The following is a 20,997-nucleotide window of genomic DNA, read 5'->3' as shown; positions in this document are numbered from 1 at the left end:
ACTGGGTTTCTCCATGTTGGTCAGGTTGGTCTGCAACTCCCGACCTCAGGTGATCTGCCCCCCAGGCCTTCCAAAGTGTTGGGATTACCGGCGTGAGCCACCGCGCCCGGCCCCATACATTATTTATAAGTGAATATGACCTTATACACAAGGTTAAATGCAAATAACCTCTGCGGTGGGCCTGGCTCAGCTCGGCGAGGAAGCCCTGTCAGAGAAGGATGCAGCCTAGGCTGTCACTCTTCATTCAGCCCGGCATCTCATCACATCTTCCAGTCAATCAGGACCTGAGGGGGCGGGTATTTAAATGTTATTCAATCAGAGGCGCCGGGCTGGGAACCGTCCAATCAGGCACGCAGGTGAAGCCGACAGGGCGGCTTCCGGGTTTGGCGGGGCCTTTGTCTCTTGCTGTGGCCTGAGCTCCAGGTCTCGCCTTCACTGCTCTGTGTCCTCTCCTTCTAGAGGTCCAGGCTCTGTGGCCCTGTGACCTGCAGGTATTGGGAGAGCTACAACTAAGACGCCAGGAACACCTGGAAGCCTAGAAATGGTGAGAGTGCCGGGTCCGACATTCCGAGAGGGGAGGGGCTGGTTGGAACCGGTGGAACGTGGCTGTGGCGGGACTCAGGCCTCTCCGCAGTCAGCTCCACAATCTGCGCCCCGAGTTCTCTTGCCCAGCTCGGCGTCAGTACCCATCAGCCATAAGATGGCGGCTGCGCTGACAGCCGGGCCCCCGCACGTCCTGTCTCTTCCTCGCGCAGTGACTGTGCCCTGGCCTTGAGCCCTCTCTGGGCAGCTCTGCTTCCGCAGCGCAGCGTCTTTCCCAGACTGTGCGGGGACCACGGGAGGAGCCTCACTGGAGAATCCTGACTTGGGGTGCGAGTTCATGAATGGAAAGAACTTTGGTCCTGGGTTCCTAGTTCCTCTTTTCTCCTATTAAAAATGTACAGGCCGGGCGGGGTGGCTCACGCCTGTAATCCCAGCACTTTGGGAGGCCGAGGCGGTCGCATCACGAAGTCAGGAGTTCAAGACCAGCCTGGCCAGCATAGTGAAACCCCGTCTTTACTAAAAATACAAAAATTTGCCGGGCATGGTGGCACACGCCTGTAGTCCCAGCTGCTTGGGAGGCTGAGGCAGGAGAATCACTTGAACCTGGGAGGTGGAGGTTGCAGTGAGCCGAGATCGCGCCACTGCACTCCAGCCTGTGTAATGCAGCCTGTGTAACACGGCGCAAGACTCCGTGTCGGGGGGGAAGAATTGCGCAGAAGTCACCGCAAGAATATTTAAGAAATTAATCAAAGAGTGATTCAAAAACTGTATAGCACCCAGCTATGGTTTGTAATTTGTTTTTCATGGTGGGGCTTGAAGGAAAGACTTTTATAAGGTGCGTGATGAAGAAAGCCAAATTCAGTAATTGGTTAGGTAGTTGTGTAGTTTCTCAGTTTGTACAATAAAGGTGAAAATTTTCTGGTTATGTAATCGGAGCTTAATTGGCAGTATATAGTTGGTTAAGCCTGATTTTTATGTCTTTCAATGTAGTAATTTTCAAAACGATGCTCTTGAGTTAGTTTTTTTTTTTTTTTTTTTTGAGATGGAGTCTCGCTCTAGTCGCCCAGGCTGGAGGAGTGTACTGGCACAATCTCGGCTCACTACAACTTCTGCCGCTGCCCGTGTTCAAGCTTCTCCTGCCTCAGCCTCTTGAGTAGCTAGGATTACAGGATTGTCTCAGGATGTTTTGGGGTCAAGGTTTTCCTTTGGAAACTTTATGGGGTGATGTGTCCTCAGCCACCCTTCAGTTTTTTCCTGGTCCTGAGTTTCAGTACTGTCTGGAGATAAACCAAGATATCTGCCGTGGTTATGTCAGCTAGAGTGTCTAGTGGATATCAGCTTCTGGGTTATTTTCTCCCATAGGAGAACCTGAAGTCTGGAGTGTATCCTCTCAAGGAAGCAAATGGATGCCCTGGGGCTGAGAGGAATCTTCTGGTGTACTCTTTTTATGAAAAGGTAACCCCTTGAGATGGTAAAATTGTCTTCACCCAACCCAGCTTTCATTTCTTGGAGATACATTGGTGGTCAACCAATCAGATTCTGGTATTGAGGGGAAAACAAATAATTTTTGCCCCTGGATTCTCTAAGGGGGCAGAAAAATAGTGAAATAAGTATAGTGAAAGTGAAATAGTGGGAAAAAAGTGGAACATTTGTGACAGAAAAAATAGTATCCCAAAAGACAAAAGGAAAAAGAAAAACACTGACCCCAGTGAGATGGTGTAAGAACTTGCAAACTTAAATGCCCATGGGGCAGTCACTGGGGCATAGTGTGGTGTCTCCTGAATGGGTGGTTCTTGAACACATAAGTGAGCAGGAGTGGGTGGAAGACTCTCAGGTGATTGAATGGCCTGACTTGAAACATGAGTCAGACACATCTGTTTTTAATCAGCACTGCTACTCCCTGGGTTAGTCACCTTGAAAAGATTTGTTCACTTATTTTAACCTCAGTTTTTTTAGCTGTAAATTGTATTATATTAGTAGGGCTTGAAAGGTAGGAAAATATTTACCAAAGGCATAAAAGTGGTGGGTTTAAGAAAAAAATTGGTATCTAACAATATATTTCATTCATTAAAAATTCTCTATTCCCTTTTTTTTTTCCCCAGGTGAGTTTAGAAATTTTCTCAGGTGTGTTTTTTATGGCTGGGTGATTTCAAACAGAATTCTAAGGCTCAGCTTTTAGAATGCTACCAAGGAAATGAGTAGGGAAAATCTCTATTCCTTTTTTTTTTTGTAGAAAATAAATACATTTCTATAAGAAAATATGGTAGATAATTGGTGAGTTACATTAGATGCATGAAAATATCATTTCCTCTTTTTGCAGGGTAAATTTGTGACAGTGAATATCTCTGTTCAAACCCTTTTATCTTGATTTCTGAGTTTCATGCTAAATTTTATGAGATGAAACTTGGTACCACCTAGAAGTTTTCCTATATGACTAATTGTTTACTAAATGATTCGTAACGGAATTAATAAAATAATGCATATATGAAAGAAATAGATACTTTTGCTTTTTTTATTGAGGTATAAATTGCAGACACCTTAAAATTTCCTTCCCTTATCTGAACACTGTGTTTGACTAATTTTGCTAGATTTTTCAAACACATAGTTTCAAAAACCAAGTGAATAAGTCTAACATAGAAATTAAAGCTTGAGCCCAGTGACTCAGAGCTAAGGCTAATATTGAGCCTGCAAAAGGAGTTTATTACAGGCTCAGTTAGTTTTTTTCTGGGGAGCCTCCCCTGCAGATGTCCCAGCCTGCTCACTCTACCTGAGGAAGAAGCTTTTCTGCTGAGAGAGGCTACAGAGTCCTGGAAAGGTGGGGACCCACAGGCAGATGCAGTTAAGGTTAAGATGGTAGGGGATTGGGAGGGTCTTACTGATGATAAAGTTGTTATTGTTTGAAGGCAGTTTCTAGACTTTGTAATATATAACAAAGTTAGATTTATGTTAAAAATTTGAATTCCAAAGGACTATTGCAACAGGAAGAAATACCAAGTGTAAGAACTTTAAGGATTGCAAAGTTTAGGCAGACAAGGGCTTTCTTTCATGGGGAGGAGCAAACAAAATTAGAAGTTGGAGGGGACTGGCAAATGAAGGGTGAAATAATCAGATTTTAGATCAGAGAATGTTTTACCCTGAAGTCAGCATGTTCTTGGGAGGGACATAAAATGGAGTTGTATATTGGCTCAGATTGAGGGTAGCTCCAAATTCAGGAGCCTGTGAAAAATTTTATTTAGACCACTAAAGACAAATTCAGCTGATTTTTTTTTTTTTTTAATGAGAAAAAGAAAATGTGCAGAGTTCTTATCGGAAAGGGGTCACAATCCAAACCCCAAGAGAAGGTTCTTGGATTTTGCTCAAGAAAGAATTCAGGGTGAGTCTATAAAGTAAAAGCAAGTTTATTAGGAAACAGACGGAATAAAAGAATGGCTTACTCCATAGGCAGAGCAGCCCTGAGGGCTGCTGGTTGCCCGTTTTTGTGTTTATTTCTTGATTCTATGCTAAACAAGGGGTGGATTATTTTTGCCTTCCCAATTAGACAATGTAAAGTAATTTCCTGATGTTTCCATGATGTCTCCATGACATTTGTAAACTGTCATGGCATTGGTGGGAGTGTAGCAGTGAGGACGACCAGAGGTCACTCTCATCCCATCTTGGTTCTGATGGGTTTTATCCACCTTCTTTACTGCAACCTATTTTATCACCCAGGTCTTTATAACCTGTATCTTGTGCTGAACTCTTATCCTGTGACTTAGAATGCCTCACCATCTGGGAGTACAGCCCCGTAGGTCTCAGCCTCATTTTACCCAGCCCCTGTTCAAAATGGATTTGCCCTGATTCATTTGAAATGATATGCCTCTGACATTTCTCCTTTTTTTTCTTTTTTTTAAATCTGAGATGGAGTCTCACTCTGTTGCCCAGGCTGGAGTGCAATGGCATCGTCTCGGCTCACTGCAACCTCCACCTACCAGGTTCAAGTATTTCTCCTGCCTCAGCCTCCCCAGTAGCTGGGATTATAGGCGCCTGCCACCATGCCCGGCTAATTTTTGTACTTTTTTTTTTTTTTTTTAGTCCAATCAGTTTACTCTGCTTTCTCCATCTCCTCCTCCCATTAGTCAGCCATTGGAACTAGGAAACCTCCTACTTTCCCCCTCTTTGCATTCTTTCCACAATTCATCTTGTCTTTCTGCAGCCATATCTTCTTAATAGACTGAAGATTCTGTCATTGAGAATAGGGTGATCCATAAACCTGGTCATCGCACTTTTTATGACACAGTGATGTGGGCCCCAGATCCGTGGCATGGTTTTCTCTGGATGCACTCCTGGATCTAATTTTTGTATTTTTAGTAGAGACAGAGTTTTGCCATGTTGACCAGGATGTTCTCCATCTCTTGACCCCGTGACCCACCTGCCTCAGCCTCGCAAAGTGCTGGGATTACAGGCATGAGCCACCACGCCTGGCCGTAATCTCTGACTTCTTTTTTTTTTTTCTTGGGACCGAGTCTCACTCGGTTGCCCCAGCTGGAGTTCAATGGCTTGATCTCAGTTCACTGCAACCTCTGCTTCCCAGGTTCAAGTGATTCTCCTGCCTCAGCCTTCTGAGTAGCTGGGATTACAGGCACACACCCCTGCGCCCAGCCAATTTTTGTATTTTTAGTAGAGATGGAGTTTCACCATGTTGGTCAGGCTGGTCTCAAACTCCTGACCTCGTGATCTGCCTGCCCCCGCCTCCCAAAGTGCTGGGGTTACAGGCGTGAGCCACCGACCCTGGTCAATCTCTGACTTCTTTAAGCAATGTTTTGTAATTCTTGTCATAGGGATCTTTCACCATTCTGATTAGCTATATTCGTAGATATTCTATTCTTTTTGTGGCAGTTGTGAATGGGATAATGTTTTTGATTTGGCTTTTGGCTGGGATGTTTTGATGTACAGAGATTCTACTGATTTTTGTACATGTATTTAATATCCTGAAACTTGGCTAAAGTTGTTTATCAGTTTAAAGAGCTTTCCTGCTGAGACTATAGGGTTTTGAAGATATAGAATCATGTCATCTGCACACAGGGATGGTTAGACTTCCTTTCTTCCTGTTTGGATGCCTTTTCTTTTCTTTTCTTTTTTTTTTTTTTTTTTTTTGAGACAGAGTCCTGCTCTCACCACCCTGGAGTGTAGTGGCATGATCTCGGCTCACTGCAACCTCCGCCTCCCACCTGGGTTCAAGCGATTCTCCTGCCTCAACCTCCTGAGTATCTGGGACTACAAGCGCACGCCACCATGCCTAGCTAATTTTTGTATTTGTAGTAGAGACGAGGTTTCACCATGTTGGCCAGGATGGTCTCGATCTCTTGACCTTGTGATCCGCCCACTTCGGCCTCCCAAAGTGCTGGGATTACAGGTGTGAGCCACCATGCCCGGCGAATGCCTTTTATTTTCATCTCTTCTCTGATGACTCTGGCCAGGATTTCCAATTTTATGTTGAATAGGAGTTTTGAGAGAAGGCATCCTTATCTTGTGCCAGTTTTCAAGGAGGAATGCTTCCAGCTTGTGTCCAGTCAGTATGTTGGCTGTAAGTTTGTCATAGATATCTCATTATTTTGAAGTATGTACCTTCAATGTCTGGTTTGTTGAGGGTTTTAAACATGAAAAATGTTAAATTATATTGAAAGTGTTTTTAGCATCTATTGAGATCATCTTTTGGTATTTGTTATTAGTTCTCTTTGTGTGATGAATAACATTTATTGATTGTATGTTGAACCAGCTTGCATCCCAGAGATGCAGCCTACTTGATTATAGTGGATTAGCTTTTTGATGTTCTTTTGAATTCAGTTTGCCAGTATTTTGTTGAGGATATTTTCATCAATGTTCATCAAGGATATTGGCCTGAAGTTTTCTATCTTTTGTTTGGTCTCTGCCAGGTTTTGATATCAGAATGATGTTATTCTTACATATAATGAGTTGAAAAGGAGTCCTTTCTTTTCAATATTTTGAAATATTTTTAGTAGAAGTGGTACTAGCTCTTTTTTATACAACTGGTAGACTTCAGCTAGGAATTTGTCTGGTTCTTGGTTTTTCTTTTTTTTTTTTTTTTTTTTGGTTAGTAGGCTATTTATTACTAATTCAATTTTGGAGCTTGTTGGTCTATTCAGGGATTCAGTTTCTTATTTGTTGAGTCTTTGGAAAATGTGTCTTTGCTCCCAGGTTACTATTCTCAAGCTTGGCCCAAATAAACTCTCTTATATTCATGTTGCCTCCACTTTTTCCTTTTAGGTAGTCATATTACGTAGAATGAGCTAGAGCAGCCTCTATGAGGGGATCTCTCCTTTGATTGTACTCCACTTGCCGTAACACCCAAGAATGCAAGAGTGTGGTTGATCCTACCTAGAATCTGCACATAAGGTCTGGCCTCTTCCTGGGATTTACAGGACAGGGTCAGACTTTAGATTGAGAATGTACAGAAAACCAACAGGAGGCATTTTCTCCATTGTGAGTTGTCAACATAGACATCTTAAAGCCCCCTTTGAGAGTGTGGTTCTTAAAACTTTTCAGATCTTGTTCAGTGATTTATCACAGTCCTGCGAGAGGCTCCAGATATAAATAGAATCTGATGACAGAATCAGCATTTTAAGAGTGAGATATCAAAGTCATAATGTATCCATAGCCATGACCACAACTATACTTACCTATAAAATATGATACTGGAGTACAGTATTCTTGTCCTTCCCCTTACCCAAAAGCTAGCAATTTGGGACAAGTGATTAGGTTCTGAAACTCCACCAGGCCATTTTCTATTTAGAATCAGCCTGAATCTCTCCAGCCTGGATTATCATTGGGCCATCAGCCAGGGTCACTAAGAAACCTCTCACAATCACCTAGGCGTCTTTGAGACATTTGAGGATGTCTAGGGCAGAATTGTGTCAGGCTGACAAGAGTGGTTAATTCTGCTTCTGGCTTAGTGTAAGAAAAATGAGTCATTGTGTGTGTGTGTGTGTGTGTGTGTGTGTGTGTGTGTGTGTGTGTTTTTTTTTTTTCTTTTTTTTTTTTTTTTTAGATGGAGTATTGCTCTGTTGCCTAGGCTGGAGTGCAGTGGTGTGATCTCAGCTTACTGCAGCATCTGCCTCCTGGGTTCAAGTGACTCTTCTGCCTCAGCCCCCCAAATAGCTGGGAATACAGGCACTTGCCACCACACATGGCTAATTTTTGCATTTTTAGTAGAGACAGGGTTTCATCATATTGCACAGGCTGGTCTTGAACTCCTGACCTTGTGATCTCCCTGCCTCAGCCTCACAAAGTGCTGGGATCACAGGCGTAAGCCACCACACCCGGCAATTCTGTGTTTTTTTCTCCCCTCATACAAGAGATAACTTTGGTTGGTCCCCAGATGAGAGTTTCTCAAGTTTCCGGGTACTTGGATGAAAGCAATAGGTCTGGTGACTCAAACAGATAAAGTAATTGTTTTCATTTTATATGGCCATTCAAAAAACAGATGAAGCAGTCATGGTCCCTACTATCCAGAAACATTTTGTCTAGACTAACAACTGGATACATGTGTGAATGAAGCATTATATGGTTGATACAATGAATAGATGTGTCCAAAAGAAATTTGGGCCACTCTTTTATATTGTTACTTCTGATATCATCACCTGAAGGGATATTTATGGAGTGAAGATTTGTATTATTTGTGTTTTTTTTACTTTGCTAAGAATATGTATTTATCTTCTAATATAATTATTCTAAAGAACTTTAAGAAATTTGTTTAAATTGCTTATTAGTATATGTTATAAAATTGACAGGGCAGTGGCAAAAATAGATTAAAGTTACATAAGCTCTAGGATTTAAGATTCTCGTAGGTAAGCTTAGGAAAAACAGAACTGGAAATACCTTGGTGGCAGAGAGAACAGAATTCTACATAGGGTCCTTTCCCTGCCCAAATTCTGTTCAGATTCATCCTTTGTGGAGGCCTTATTTATGTCTGGCCCCACTCCGGAGCCTTGCCTCACAAAACTGATTTATAAAAATCAGAGTTTTGGCCGGGTGTGGTGGCTCACACCTGTAATCCCAGCACTTTGGGAGGACGAGGCAGGCAGATCACGAGGTCGGGTGTTCGAGACCAGCCTGACTAACATGTTGAAACTTCGTCTCTACTAAAAATACAAAACTTAGCTGGGCGTGGTGGCACATGCCTGTAATACTAGCTGCTCAGGAGGCTGAGGCAGGAGAATCACTTGAACCCGGGAGGTGGAGGTTGCAGTGAGCCAAGATTGTGCCACTGTACTCCAGCCTGGCGACAGAGCGAGACTCTGTCAAAAAAAAAAAAAAAAAGATTGGAGTTGTGTCTGGTGAATCTTGCTGCCTTTCTAGAGCTGGTGCTCACAATTTTCTGAAACCCAAAAACAGGTAAATGAGAGAAATAAACTATTTATTTTAGGATCTTATTTTTTAAATTTTATATTAAAACCAGTGCTTACAGAAGCATTCCATTTAGCGACTTGTTTTCTATTTCTGCCAGTGTAGCTGTTGCTCCACAAGCCACAAACAAGAAAATATATACACAATAAAAATTTCTTTAAACTACATTAAACTTTTTCTATGTTCTTCTCATCTGCCTATATTTAGCTTTTATTCTATACATTTAAAACAAAATCCATGACAGAGACACAGAGGAAGAAATAAAAATGCCGAACCCTTTATCTAAATCCTGGGAATTATTGAACACTTAGTGTCAACTTTCAGGGTGTTATTAGGATTAAATCACATAATGTGTTATGCCCAGCACAGTGCTCTGTAACATACTCTTAAGCCCATAGTACCTGCTTAATAAACATTGCATTAGTATGTGTGTACATGTTATTTTCCAAAGGCAGATTTATTCAGACATTGCTGCCTTCTGTTTGTTCTGTAAACTTTAAACAGCCAGCAAAGAATATAAAACTTTAAGATGGAGATTGGTTTTATTTGTACCAGAAGTATTTGTGTTGTGACGAGTGCTGAGTGTAAGGGACTCTGTGCTATGTCTGCTTCTCTAACTAATGCTAATAATGAGCCCAGTGGGAACATCAGCAGCATTGACAGGGAACTCGTTTGAAACACCCATTCATGGACCCTTTTCAGACTTGCATATTCACATTACATAGAGTGGGGCCAAAATTACCAAGCGAGTTTTAAGCTCTTTAAAGTTTGAGAGGCAATGCTTAGCTAAGTGGTTATCAGCCTCGTCTTTTTGTTTGTTTGTTTGTTTTGTTTTTGTTTTTGAGACAGGATCTCACTCTCACCCAGTCTGGAGTACAATGGCATAATCTCGGCTCACTGCAACCTCCGCCTCCCGGGTTCAAGTCATTCTCATGCCTCAGCCTCCTGAGTAGCTGGGATTACAGGCACCCGCCATCATTCCTGGCTAATTTTTTGTTTTTAGTAGAGATGAGGTTACATCATGTGGGCCAGGCTGATCTTGAACTCCTGACCTCAGGTGATCCGTGTGCCTCGGCCTCCCAAAGTGCCGGGATTACTGGTGTGAGTCACTGCACCTGGCCTTTGCCCAGTCTTCTAATTAGGATTACATGGCAGAAATCTCTGTACTTACGCGCTTTCCACGGATTTTGTTTATTGTTGTGGGTGGAAGCATCCATGTTGTTTTAATGAAGTGCCTCATGTGACTCTAAGGTGAGGCCAGAATCAAGTATGAGGACTTCAATATACATTCATGAGAGCTAAGTGCCACCTTTGCACTAAAGGGTGGTCACAGAGCTTGTTCTGTTTGGGTTTGGTAGGAACAAGGGAGTGTGGCTCATATTTCCATTACTGTAGCAGAAATTGCTGGTGGCTGTGGCAGGGGAGGGCACCGGAGGACAGGAAAAGAGAAACATACTTTTATATTCATAGAGCACCTCATTGTTCCTGAATCTCTTCTATTATAAAGGACAGAGAAATGGGTGGACTTTTTCTGCAGGATTTTCCTTCTGTTTGTGCGTGTGATGGCAGCAGACAAAAAGGTGGTGCTGGCATTTTTAAATGAATATTCTCAAGATGCAGGTGTAACTTGTCCAGAGAATGTTATCTAAAAAGGATTTTCAGAGAAGGAGAGAAAAAATGGCTTTTTTTCAGCTAAACATGTCTCAGATGAAGAGCTGTGTGCACTCTGCTTCATGGAATGCCATGCGTTTAGTACTTGCAAACCTTTACTTCCCTACTTATGTTTTTCCTCCCTAAGGAGTTTGTTTTAACTACATTTTAAAATTCTTTTTTTTGTTTGTTTTTTTTTTTTGTTTTGTTTTTTGTTTTGAGACGGAGTCTCACTCTGTCGCCCAGGCTGGAGTGCAGTGGCCGGATCTCAGCTCACTGCAAGCTCCGCCTCCTGGGTTCACGCCATTCTCCTGCCTCAGCCTCCGGAGTAGCTGGGACTACAGGCGCCCGCCACCTCGCCCGGCTAGTTTTTTGTATTTTTTTTAGTAGAGACGGGGTTTCACCGCGTTAGCCAGGATGGTCTCGATCTCCTGACCTCGTGATCCGCCCGTCTCGGCCTCCCAAAGTGCTGGGATTACAGGCTTGAGCCACCGCGCCCGGCCAAAATTCTTATAATATTCAAGGCTTTCTGCAAAACATTTCCTTTCTATATACCAGAGCTTTCTCTACATTCTCTACATCATGGCTTCTTATATGCCATGCAGAATTCCTACCATGAATTTATAATCGGCACTAATAAAAATGTTCCCTTTGTGGCTGTTAAACATGGGGAGATGTAGGCCAGGCGCGGTGGCTCAAGCCTGTAATCCCAGCACTTTGGGAGGCCGAGACGGGCGGATCACGAGGTCAGGAGATCCAGACCATCCTGGCTAACACGGTGAAACCCCGTCTCTACTAAAAAAATACAAAAATACGGCCGGGCGCGGTGGCTCAAGCCTGTAATCCCAGCACTTTGGGAGGCCGAGACGGGTGGATCACGAGGTCAGGAATCGAGACCATCCTGGCTAACATGGTGAAACCCCGTCTCTACTAAAAAATACAAAAAACTAGCCGGGTGATGTGGCGGACGCCTGTAGTCCCAGCTACTTGGGAGGCTGAGGCAGGAGAATGGCATGAACCCGGGAGGCGGAGCTTGCAGTGAGCTGAGATCCGGCCACTGCACTCCAGCCTGGGTGACAGAGCGAGACTCCGTCTCAAAAAAAAAAAAAAAAAAAAAATACAAAAATACTAGCCGGGCGAGGTGGCGGGCGCCTGTAGTCCCAGCTACTCGGGAGGCTGAGGCAGGAGAATGGCGTGAACCCGGGAGGCGGAGCTTGCAGTGAGCTGAGATCCGGCCACTGCACTCCAGCCTGGGCGACAGAGCGAGACTCCGTTTCAAAAAAAAAAAAAAAACATGGGGAGGTGTAAATACTCAAGATTCCTATTGGGGGAAAGCTGGGGTCCCTAGTAAAGATGGAGAACATGTAATGTTGAGGTTTCATCTGTTTTCTCTATTAACTCTATGCAGAACAGGATTAAGAAATCCTTATTTAAACAGAATGCCATTTATTACCCAGAAAGTTCTGAAAAAAATTATTAGGAGATATCTGCTCTCTACGGTGCTAAAGAAAGACTAAAATCACTATTAAAAGTAACAGAACATGGGAGATACCTGTATCTTTAACTTTGTATAAAACTATGTATCTTTATAGTTACATTCAGACTATAATTTACTGTTTGAGGGGCAATATCTTAGCAGTGATGCCATGTTCTTCTGTGTGCATCAGCATATCATAAAAATTTGTTGGTTGGGTGTGGTGGCTCACACTTGTAATCCCAGCACTTTGGGAGGCCGAGGTGGGTGGATCACCAGAAGTCGGGAGTTCGAGACCAGACTGACCAACATGGAGAAACCCCGTCTCTACTAAAAATACAAAATTAGCTGGGCATGGTGGTGCATGCCTGTAATCCCAGCCACTTGGGAGGCTGAGGCAGGAGAATCACTTGAATCCAGGAGGTAGAGGTTGCAGTGAGCTAAGATGGTGTCATTGCACTCCAGTCTGGGCAACAAGAGCAAAACTCCGTCTCAAAGAAAAAAAAAGAAGAAAGAAATTTAGAAATTCAGACTTTACTCCAGAGCTTGTGAAGAAAAAAAATCTGCACAACAGGATCTCCAGTTTATTGTTCACCTTTAAAGTTGAGAGGTACCTTCTAACTCAACATGTCTTTTTTGTTTGAAAAATATACACAACTCAAATTTTATGATGTAAATATAGCAGTCAAAGTGTACAAATTTTTGTTTATGCCCTTAATTTTATACTTCTCATCCACAGAAGTATCTCATATATACTGGTGTTATGGAGCTTATGCCATTCTCTTCTCTCAGAGTTCGAGAAAACGTTAGATAATATTTATGTGTTAAAAATGATTGGGGCCAGGCATGGTGGCTCACGCCTGTAATCCCAGCATTTTGGGAGGCCAGGGTGGGTGGATCACCTGAGGTTGGGAGTTAGAGACCAGCCTGACCAACATGGAGAAACTCTGTCTTTACTAAAAATACAAAATTAGCCAGATGTGGTGGTGCATGCCTGTAATCCCAGCTACTCAGGAGGCTGAGGCAGGAGAATCGCTTGAAGCCAGCATGCAGAAGTTGCCTCTGTCTCAAAAAAAAAAAAAAAAAAAAAAATTATTAGATAATTTCAGTTATTCCTGTAAGTGAGAAGCAATTCTCTTTATTCTCTCATTTCACTTTAATTCAAATAATAAATTCTGCCCATGGCCACTTGGTAAATATACATGTGTCTTGTGTGCTTGTGTTTTTCAGGGGCCGTTGACATTTAGGGATGTGGCCATAGAATTTTCTCTGGAGGAGTGGCAGTGCCTGGACACTGCTCAGCAGGATTTGTATAGGAAAGTGATGTTAGAGAACTACAGAAACCTAGTCTTCTTGGGTGAGAATAACTTTAGTACACAATTACTAATATACCCTAAAAGTTTCATTTCTCTTTTTTTTGTAGAATAATTTTTGGTAATTTATGCTTTGTATAAATGAGTTTCTGATACTTGTTCTTAAGAAAATCTTGAGGATTTATCCATGTAGAAAAGAATTTTTTCAGGATGTTTTATCTTGACTTAAACTTTCCACATTCCTGGGCTGATCTGTATCCTTCACTTTAGATTAGTGGCAATTCTAGAAATTTAGTGGCATAAAATATTGTTGCCCATATCTTAAAATCTATTTGCCACCACCAGTTTTTGATTGATGAATACCAGGTAGTGAAATTAAGAACCTACAAATGTAAAATGTTTTCTAAATACTTAGAAATTTCTGTTATAAATTAGTATTTTAGGATTAATTTTCTAGAATATTCTAATACATCCTCTTTACTAAGCACGGTACTAGGTCGGTAACTGAAGAATATGAGAAAGATTCATGTTATTTATTTTTAATAAAGCAGGTATTGCTGTTTCTAACCCAGACCTGATCACCTGTCTAGAGCAAGGAAAAGAGCCCTGGAATATGAAGAGACATGTGATGGCAGATGAACCCCCAGGTAGGTGAGAGTGACACAACAGATGACATGAATGAGAGGTCCAAAAAAAAAAAAAAAGAAAGCCAATGCTTAAAATGTTATTTGAGAAGCTGTGTTCCAAAGCAAAGCAAATATTTTCTGGGAAGCCTGAGTGTTTTTTTTTTTTTTTTTTTTTAATTTTTCTCTTGCATAGGGGCATCTTCTGTCTTATGCTTTTTTTTTTTTGAGACGGAGTCTTGCTCTGTCACCCAGGCTGGAGTGCAGTGGCCGGATCTCAGCTCACTGCAAGTTCCGCCTCCCGGGTTCACGCCATTCTCCTGCCTCAGCCTCCCAAGTAGCTGGGACTACAGGCACCCGCCACCTCGCCCGGCTAGTTTTTTGTATTTTTTAGTAGAGACGGTGTTTCACCGTGTTAGCCAGGATGGTCTCGATCTCCTGACCTCGTGATCCGCCCGTCTCGGCCTCCCAAAGTGCTGGGATTACAGGCTTGAGCCACCGCGCCCGGTCTGTCTTATGCTTTTAAATTCTTTAAGGATTCTTTCCCTTTGGTGAGCTCCCTTCAAGTTTGCCGTCAGAACCAAAGTCCTCTTCATGGCATACGAGATTCACAATCTGACTGCTTTTCCATTGTTTTTGGGGACACACAAATATCTACATGATTTTGAGAAACTCTACGTTAAACTATTTTCTTTTCTTTTCTTTTTTTCTTTTTTTTTTTTGAGACTGAGTTTCGCACTTTTTGCCCAGGCTGAAGTGCAATGGTGCGATCTAGGCTCACTGCAACCTCCGCCTCCTGGGTTCAAGCAATTCTCCTGCCTCAGCCTCCCGAGTAGGTGGAATTACAGGCACCCGCCGCCATGCCCAGCTAATTTTTTGTATTTTTAGTAGACACAGGGTTTCACCATGTTGGGCAGGCTGGTCTCAAACTCGTGACCTCAAGCAATCTGCCCGCCTTGGCCTCCCAAAGTACTAGGATTACAGGTGTGAGCCACTGCACCTGGCCAAACTATTTTCTTAGTTCTCTTTTTGTATCATGTTTGAAATGTGTAAGAGGTAGTGGTTTCTGTTCCATTGTTTGTTGTTGTTGTTAACTTTTCTGCACATTCTATTCTGTTCTTATTACTATATTCTTGATATATAGTTTGAAATTATAAAGTGTGATGTCTTTCTACTTTGTTCTTTTTCCTCACGATTGCTTTGGCTATTTGAAGTTTATTGTAGTTTCTTACAAATTTTAGAATTGTATTTTCCATCACTGCGAAGAAAAATGCCACTGAAATTTTGATAGGGAATTTATTGAATCTATAGATTACTTAGATAATAGGACACTTTAGGCCGGGCGCGGTGGCTCAAGCCTGTAATCCCAGCACTTTGGGAGGCTGAAACGGGTGGATCACGAGGTCAGGAGATCGAGACCATCCTGGCTAACACAGTGAGACCCCTTCTCTACTAAAAAAAATACAAAAAACTAGGCGGGCGAGGTGGCAGGCGCCTGTAGTCCCAGCTACTCGGGAGGCTGAGACAGGAGAATGGCGTGAACCTGGAAGGCGGAGCTTGCAGTGAGCTGAGATCCAGCCACTGCACTTCAGCCTGGCCGACAGAGCGAGACTCCGTCTCAAAAAAAAAAAAAAAAAAAAAAAAGATAATAGGACACTTTAGCAATATTTATTTTTTCAATCTGTAGACATGCAATATTTTTAAATTTGTGTCTTCTCTAATTTCTTGTATTAATAACATGTCTTTCCTTGTAAAGATTTTTTACTTCCTTGGTTAAATTTGTTCTCAGAAATTTATTATCTTAATGCTCTTTTAAATTGTTTTCTTTCTCTGTTAGATAGTTTGTTTTAAGTGTATGGAACAATAACAATACTGGCATGTTAATTTTATGTTTTGCTAATTTACTGAGTGTATTAATTCAGACAAATTTCAATGTAGTGTTCATGGTTTTTTATATATAAAATCATATGATCCATAAACAGCAACTTTTTACTTACTTGTCTTCAATTTCAGTGGCTTTTAAAAAATGTTTTTGACTCATTATTCTGCCAAATACTTCCAGTGCTACGTTAAAATAGAAGCATTGACAATGGGCACAATATTGTTTTGCATTAGTGTCTGTGAATTTGAAGGAGCAAGCAACTCCTCAAGCTTCTATAAACTGGTTTCAGTAGGTAAAGATCTTTTTCTGTTATGTCTCCAGGGTCATAGAATGCTGTCTGGGTTTGTAGTGGAGAGGGGGTGTAGCTTGGTCACAAGGCTGCTGGGACTGCACTAGGGTCTACCTTTAGTTGGCTTGTTACAGGGGCTTGGGTAGCTGTAATCCCCATTTTATTTTTGGACAGACTGAATACCCTTCAGGACTTTGATCTGTAGAGCAGACAGTAGGGCAGGTTTCTGCAGTCAGGCTCATATATAATGGCCCTTATATCGGGATGTGAATGAGTATGGCTTTTATTGAGTACCAGAGAGGATTACTGTAGTTATGCAGACAAATTCTTTTGTAATGGTATATCAGTGTTGCACAGCAGATTCTATGAGTAAATATGTCACTTATTATTGTGCAGTTTCAGTGTTTTGTTAATGTAGGTTTCTTAACATCGAGTTATTGTGTTTTTTTGTTTCACTTTTGTATTATAATTTTGGACAGCTTGCAATTCGGTTTATCTCTTGTAATTAAGAGATAAATCAGCCATATGTCTGTCACAATTAGATATATATGTGTGTCTGTTTATCTATAAATATGACCCCAATATTGGTTATGGCTTATCTTGTATATGTTCTTTCTTAACTAATTTTCAGTGGTTTTATCTCACCTAAGTGAGTAGTCATGGAAATATTTTCGCCATCTCTTATTTTCACCATGTGTTTAATGATGGTGTTTCTCTCACCTTTGTGTACTTTTATAATTTGAAGGTAATTTTTGAAAAGATTTATAAAACTGTATTTTTTTCAGTTTTTCCTTTAGAAAAATTAATTGTTGTAAAAACACATAATATTTACCATCTTAAATCTATTTAAGTGTACATTTTAGGGCCAGACATGGTGGTGGCTCACATCTGTAATCCAGAATTATTTGAGCTCAAAAGTTTGAGATCAGTCTGGGAAAATATGGACATATGTTTTTCAAGATGTTTTTAAAAAATAGCCAGGCATGGTGTTGTGCATCTGTGGTTCAGGCTACTTGCAAGATTGAGGTGGAAGGGTTACTTGAGCCTCAGAGTTTGAGGCTCAAGTGAGCCATAATTGTACCACCACACTCCAGCTTTTTGACAGAATGAGACTCTGTCTCCAAAAAAGAAAAAAAAACACAACTCTACATTTCAGGCAGTCATGTTAATGATATTCACATTGTTATGCAAAAGACTTTTAGATATTTACATTTTGTGAAACTGAAACTCAATACCATTAAATAACAACAACCCATTTTACCCTCTTTCCAGCCCTTGACAAACACCCTTCCTCTTTCTGTTTTTATGAGTAAGACTAATTAAGATATCTCATATAAGTGGAATCACACTGTAGCCATCTTTTCGTTACTGGCTTATTTCAGGTGACATAATATTCTCAAAGTTTATCTTAAAATGTGACAAGATTTTCTTTTTTTTCTTTTTCTCTTTTTTATTTTTGAGACGGAGTCTCCTGTCGCCCAGGCTGGAGTGCAATGACGTAGTCTCGGCTCACTGCAACCTCTGCCTCCTGGGTTCAAGCAATTCTCCTGCCTCAGCCTCCCGAGTAACTGGGACTACAGGCGTGTGCCACCATGCCCGGCTAATTTTTTGTATTTTTAGTAGAGACAGAGTTTCACCATGTTGGCCAGGCTGGTCTGGAACTCCTGACCCTCAGGTGATCTGCCAACCTCGGCCTCCCAAAGTGCTAGGATTACAGGTGTGAGTCATACCGCTTGGCAAGATTTTCTTTTTTAAGACTGAATAATATTTCACTGTACACATGTTACATTTTTGATGTGTTTATAAATCAAGAGACAACTGGGTTGCTTCAGCCTTTTAGCTTCTGTGAATACTAGTACAATAAACATAGATGTTCAAATACGTCTTCCATGTGTTACATATTTTAAATTGCTAAACAGGATTCCTGTATTTGATGATAATTCCATTTTTAATTATTTGAGAAACATTTATAACATTCAAAAATAATGACTGCATCTTTGTTTTCTACCAACAATCAACATAAGTTTTATTTTCATTGCATCATCAACAGATTTGGTGTTTTTAAATAATTTATAGTGGTCATTGTAGTGGGTATGACATGATTTCATTTTTCTTTGTTTTTTTATGTGTTTCTCTACAAATTACTAATTTTGCATGTCATTTCAAATGCTTTTTTCATTTGTGTATCTTTTATGATAAAAATTTAGTTCAGTTGTTAATTTTCAAATCAAGTTATTTAACTTACTCAGTTTTAAGAGTTTTATATATATTTGAATATTAACTATCACATGTAATATGGAAATATTCTTATCCATTTTCTAGGAGGCATTTTCACTCAGTTAAATGTTTTGTTTTAATGTGCAGAAATTTTGAAGTATAGTATAATTTTTTTTGTTGTTGCTCATGCATTTAGTGTCTTATCTAAGAAAATGGTGCCAAGACCAATGTCCTGTTTTCTTTCTATTTTTTTCTAAGAGACTTATTAGTTTTTGTATGTCTAAGTATTTTACTTAAAATGTTTTTGTATATGGTTCAAAGAAACGATCCAACCTTATTTTATCAGTATTGATATTTAGTTTTTAACATTATTTTTTGAAAAGGTTATCTTTATTGTTTACTCTTGGCAGCTTTGTAGATCATTTGATTATTTACAAAAGGTTTCATTTCTGGGCTCTGTATTCTGTTCTTTCATCTGTTTATCTGCCTTTGTGTCAATATTACACTGTTTTTGTTACTGTAGCTTTTAATTTTTTATTGTTATTATTTTTGAGATGGATTCTGGCTCTGTCACCCAGGCTGGAGTGCAGTGGCTCAGTCAGCTCACTGCAGCCTCCTCCTCCTGGATTTCAGCGCTTCTTCTGCCTCAGCCCCCCGAGTAGCTGAGATTACAGGCATTCGCCACCATGCGTGGCTAATTTTTGTATTTTAGTAGAGATAGCGTTTCACAGTGTTGACCAGGCTGGTCTCGATCTCCTGAGTTTAGGTGATCCATCCACCTTGGCCTCACAAAGTGCTGGGATTACAGGTGTGAGCCACTGCACCTTGCCTAATATGTTTAAAAATCAGGAAGTTTAATGCCTGTTTATTCTTTTTCATGGGTGTTTGGCTATAGTTCATAATCAAATTTAAAAATTTTAAACAATATTTGTGTGATAAAAGTGTGTTACTGTGATTTTTATAGAGATAATATTGAATTTGTTTACCACTGTAGGTTGTATTGACAACTTAACTAAATTAAACTTTTTTGAACCTTGAGCTGAAGAGTGTGTTTGATTGATTGACTGATTGATTGATTTGAGATGGAGTCTCACTCTGTCATCCAGGCTGGAGTGCAATGGCATGGTCTTGGCTCCCTGCAACTTCTGCCTCCTGGGTTCAAGGAATTATCCTGCCTCATCCTCCTGAGTAGCTGGGATTACAGGTGCCTGCAACCACACACAATCTCATTATGTTATCCAGTCTAGTATCAAACTTCTGGTCCCAAGTGATCCTCCCACCTTCATCTTCCAAATTGTTGGGATTAGATGTATCAGCCACTACTCCCAGGTGGTATTCTTTTTTTTTTTTTTTTTTTATTTTTTTATTTTTTTGTTGAGACAGAGTCTCGCTCTGCCGCCCAGGCTGGAGTGCAGTGGCCGGATCTCAGCTCACTGCAAGCTCCGCCTCCCGGGTTCACGCCATTCTCCTGTCTCAGCCTCCCGAGTAGCTGGGACTATAGGCGCCTGCCACCTCGCCCGGCTAGTTTTTTGTATTTTTAAAGTAGAGACGGGGTTTCACCATGTCAGCCAGGATGGTCTCGATCTCCTGACCTCGTGATCCGCCCGTCTCGGCCTCCCAAAGTGCTGGGATTACAGGCTTGAGCCACCGCGCCCGGCCGGTGGTATTCTTTAATAAGACTTTTTATGTGTCCTAACAGAATATATCATGTCCAGATAAAAATATTGTATATTCTCTTGCTTTTAACTGGACAATTTTGTACATGCTGTTAAGCCTGGTTGGTCTGTGGTATGGCTTGGATGTCCATGTTCTGCAAGGCTCATGCTGCAACTTAATACTCAATATTGGATGTGGAACCTGGTAGGAGGTGTTTTGGTCATAGGGACAAATTCTCATAAATGCCATGGCACCATCCTTTTAGTAATCAGAAAGTTTTTACTACATTAATTCAAATGAGAGCTGGTTCATTAAAATAACCTGTCTCCACCTCACACTTGCTCTGTCTCTTACCATGTGATATGTCCAGCTACTCTGTCTTCCACTAAGATTGTAAGTTTCCTGAGACCCTCACCAGAAGCAGATACTGACTGGCACACACTATTTATACAGTCTGCCAAATTGTAAGCCAAATAAACCTTTTTACTTTATAATTTATCCACTCTCAGGTATTTGTCTATATGCAAAATAGTTAATACAGTCTATAATGCTATTTTTTTAATTGATCTTTTATCTAAATTTTTATTTATTATTGCAAATGGGATCTTGATGTCTACAATTATTATGTTGCTATGTATTTCTTGCTTTACCTTTGCCAAAATATGCTTTATATATTTTGGAGTCCTGATGTTATATATATATATATACACACACACACACACACACACACACACGTAAACATAAATAGATAGATATGATTGATAGTTATAGATTCTTGACCCATTTGGCTATTATATAATATCAGTGTTTGTCTCATGTTAGTACTTGACTTAAAGCATATTATATTCAATATAATTACTATCACCTCACCCAATTATGATTACTCTTTGCATGGAATATAGATTCTTTTCATTCTGTTACTTTCGGCCTATTTGACTCAATGCTAA

At 40.8% G+C, this 20,997-nt stretch overlaps 1 protein-coding gene across 2 annotated transcripts in view; it reads left to right on the top strand.

Annotated features, from left to right (window-relative positions):
- The first annotated feature begins 360 nt into the window (after positions 1 to 360).
- The window catches only part of ZNF430 (zinc finger protein 430), a 38,634-nt gene continuing 17,997 nt past the window's right edge, over positions 361 to 20,997 (top strand). The window contains exons 1-4 of one of the 2 annotated variants that reach the window (XM_050769604.1): positions 361 to 544; positions 1,906 to 1,998; positions 13,301 to 13,427; positions 13,932 to 14,030. In XM_050769604.1, the coding sequence (XP_050625561.1) occupies positions 542 to 544; positions 1,906 to 1,998; positions 13,301 to 13,427; positions 13,932 to 14,030 (322 nt within the window). In that variant the 5' untranslated portion in view covers positions 361 to 541. The remainder of the gene's footprint in view (positions 545 to 1,905; positions 1,999 to 13,300; positions 13,428 to 13,931; positions 14,031 to 20,997) is intronic. The other variant, XM_050769605.1, reaches the window with a different exon arrangement.

The sequence above is a fragment of the Macaca thibetana genome, chromosome 19, assembly GCF_024542745.1.
Source record: "Macaca thibetana thibetana isolate TM-01 chromosome 19, ASM2454274v1, whole genome shotgun sequence".
In the NCBI taxonomy this organism is placed as follows: domain Eukaryota; kingdom Metazoa; phylum Chordata; class Mammalia; order Primates; family Cercopithecidae; genus Macaca; species Macaca thibetana.
This window is presented reverse-complemented; position numbering and strand designations above follow the sequence as displayed.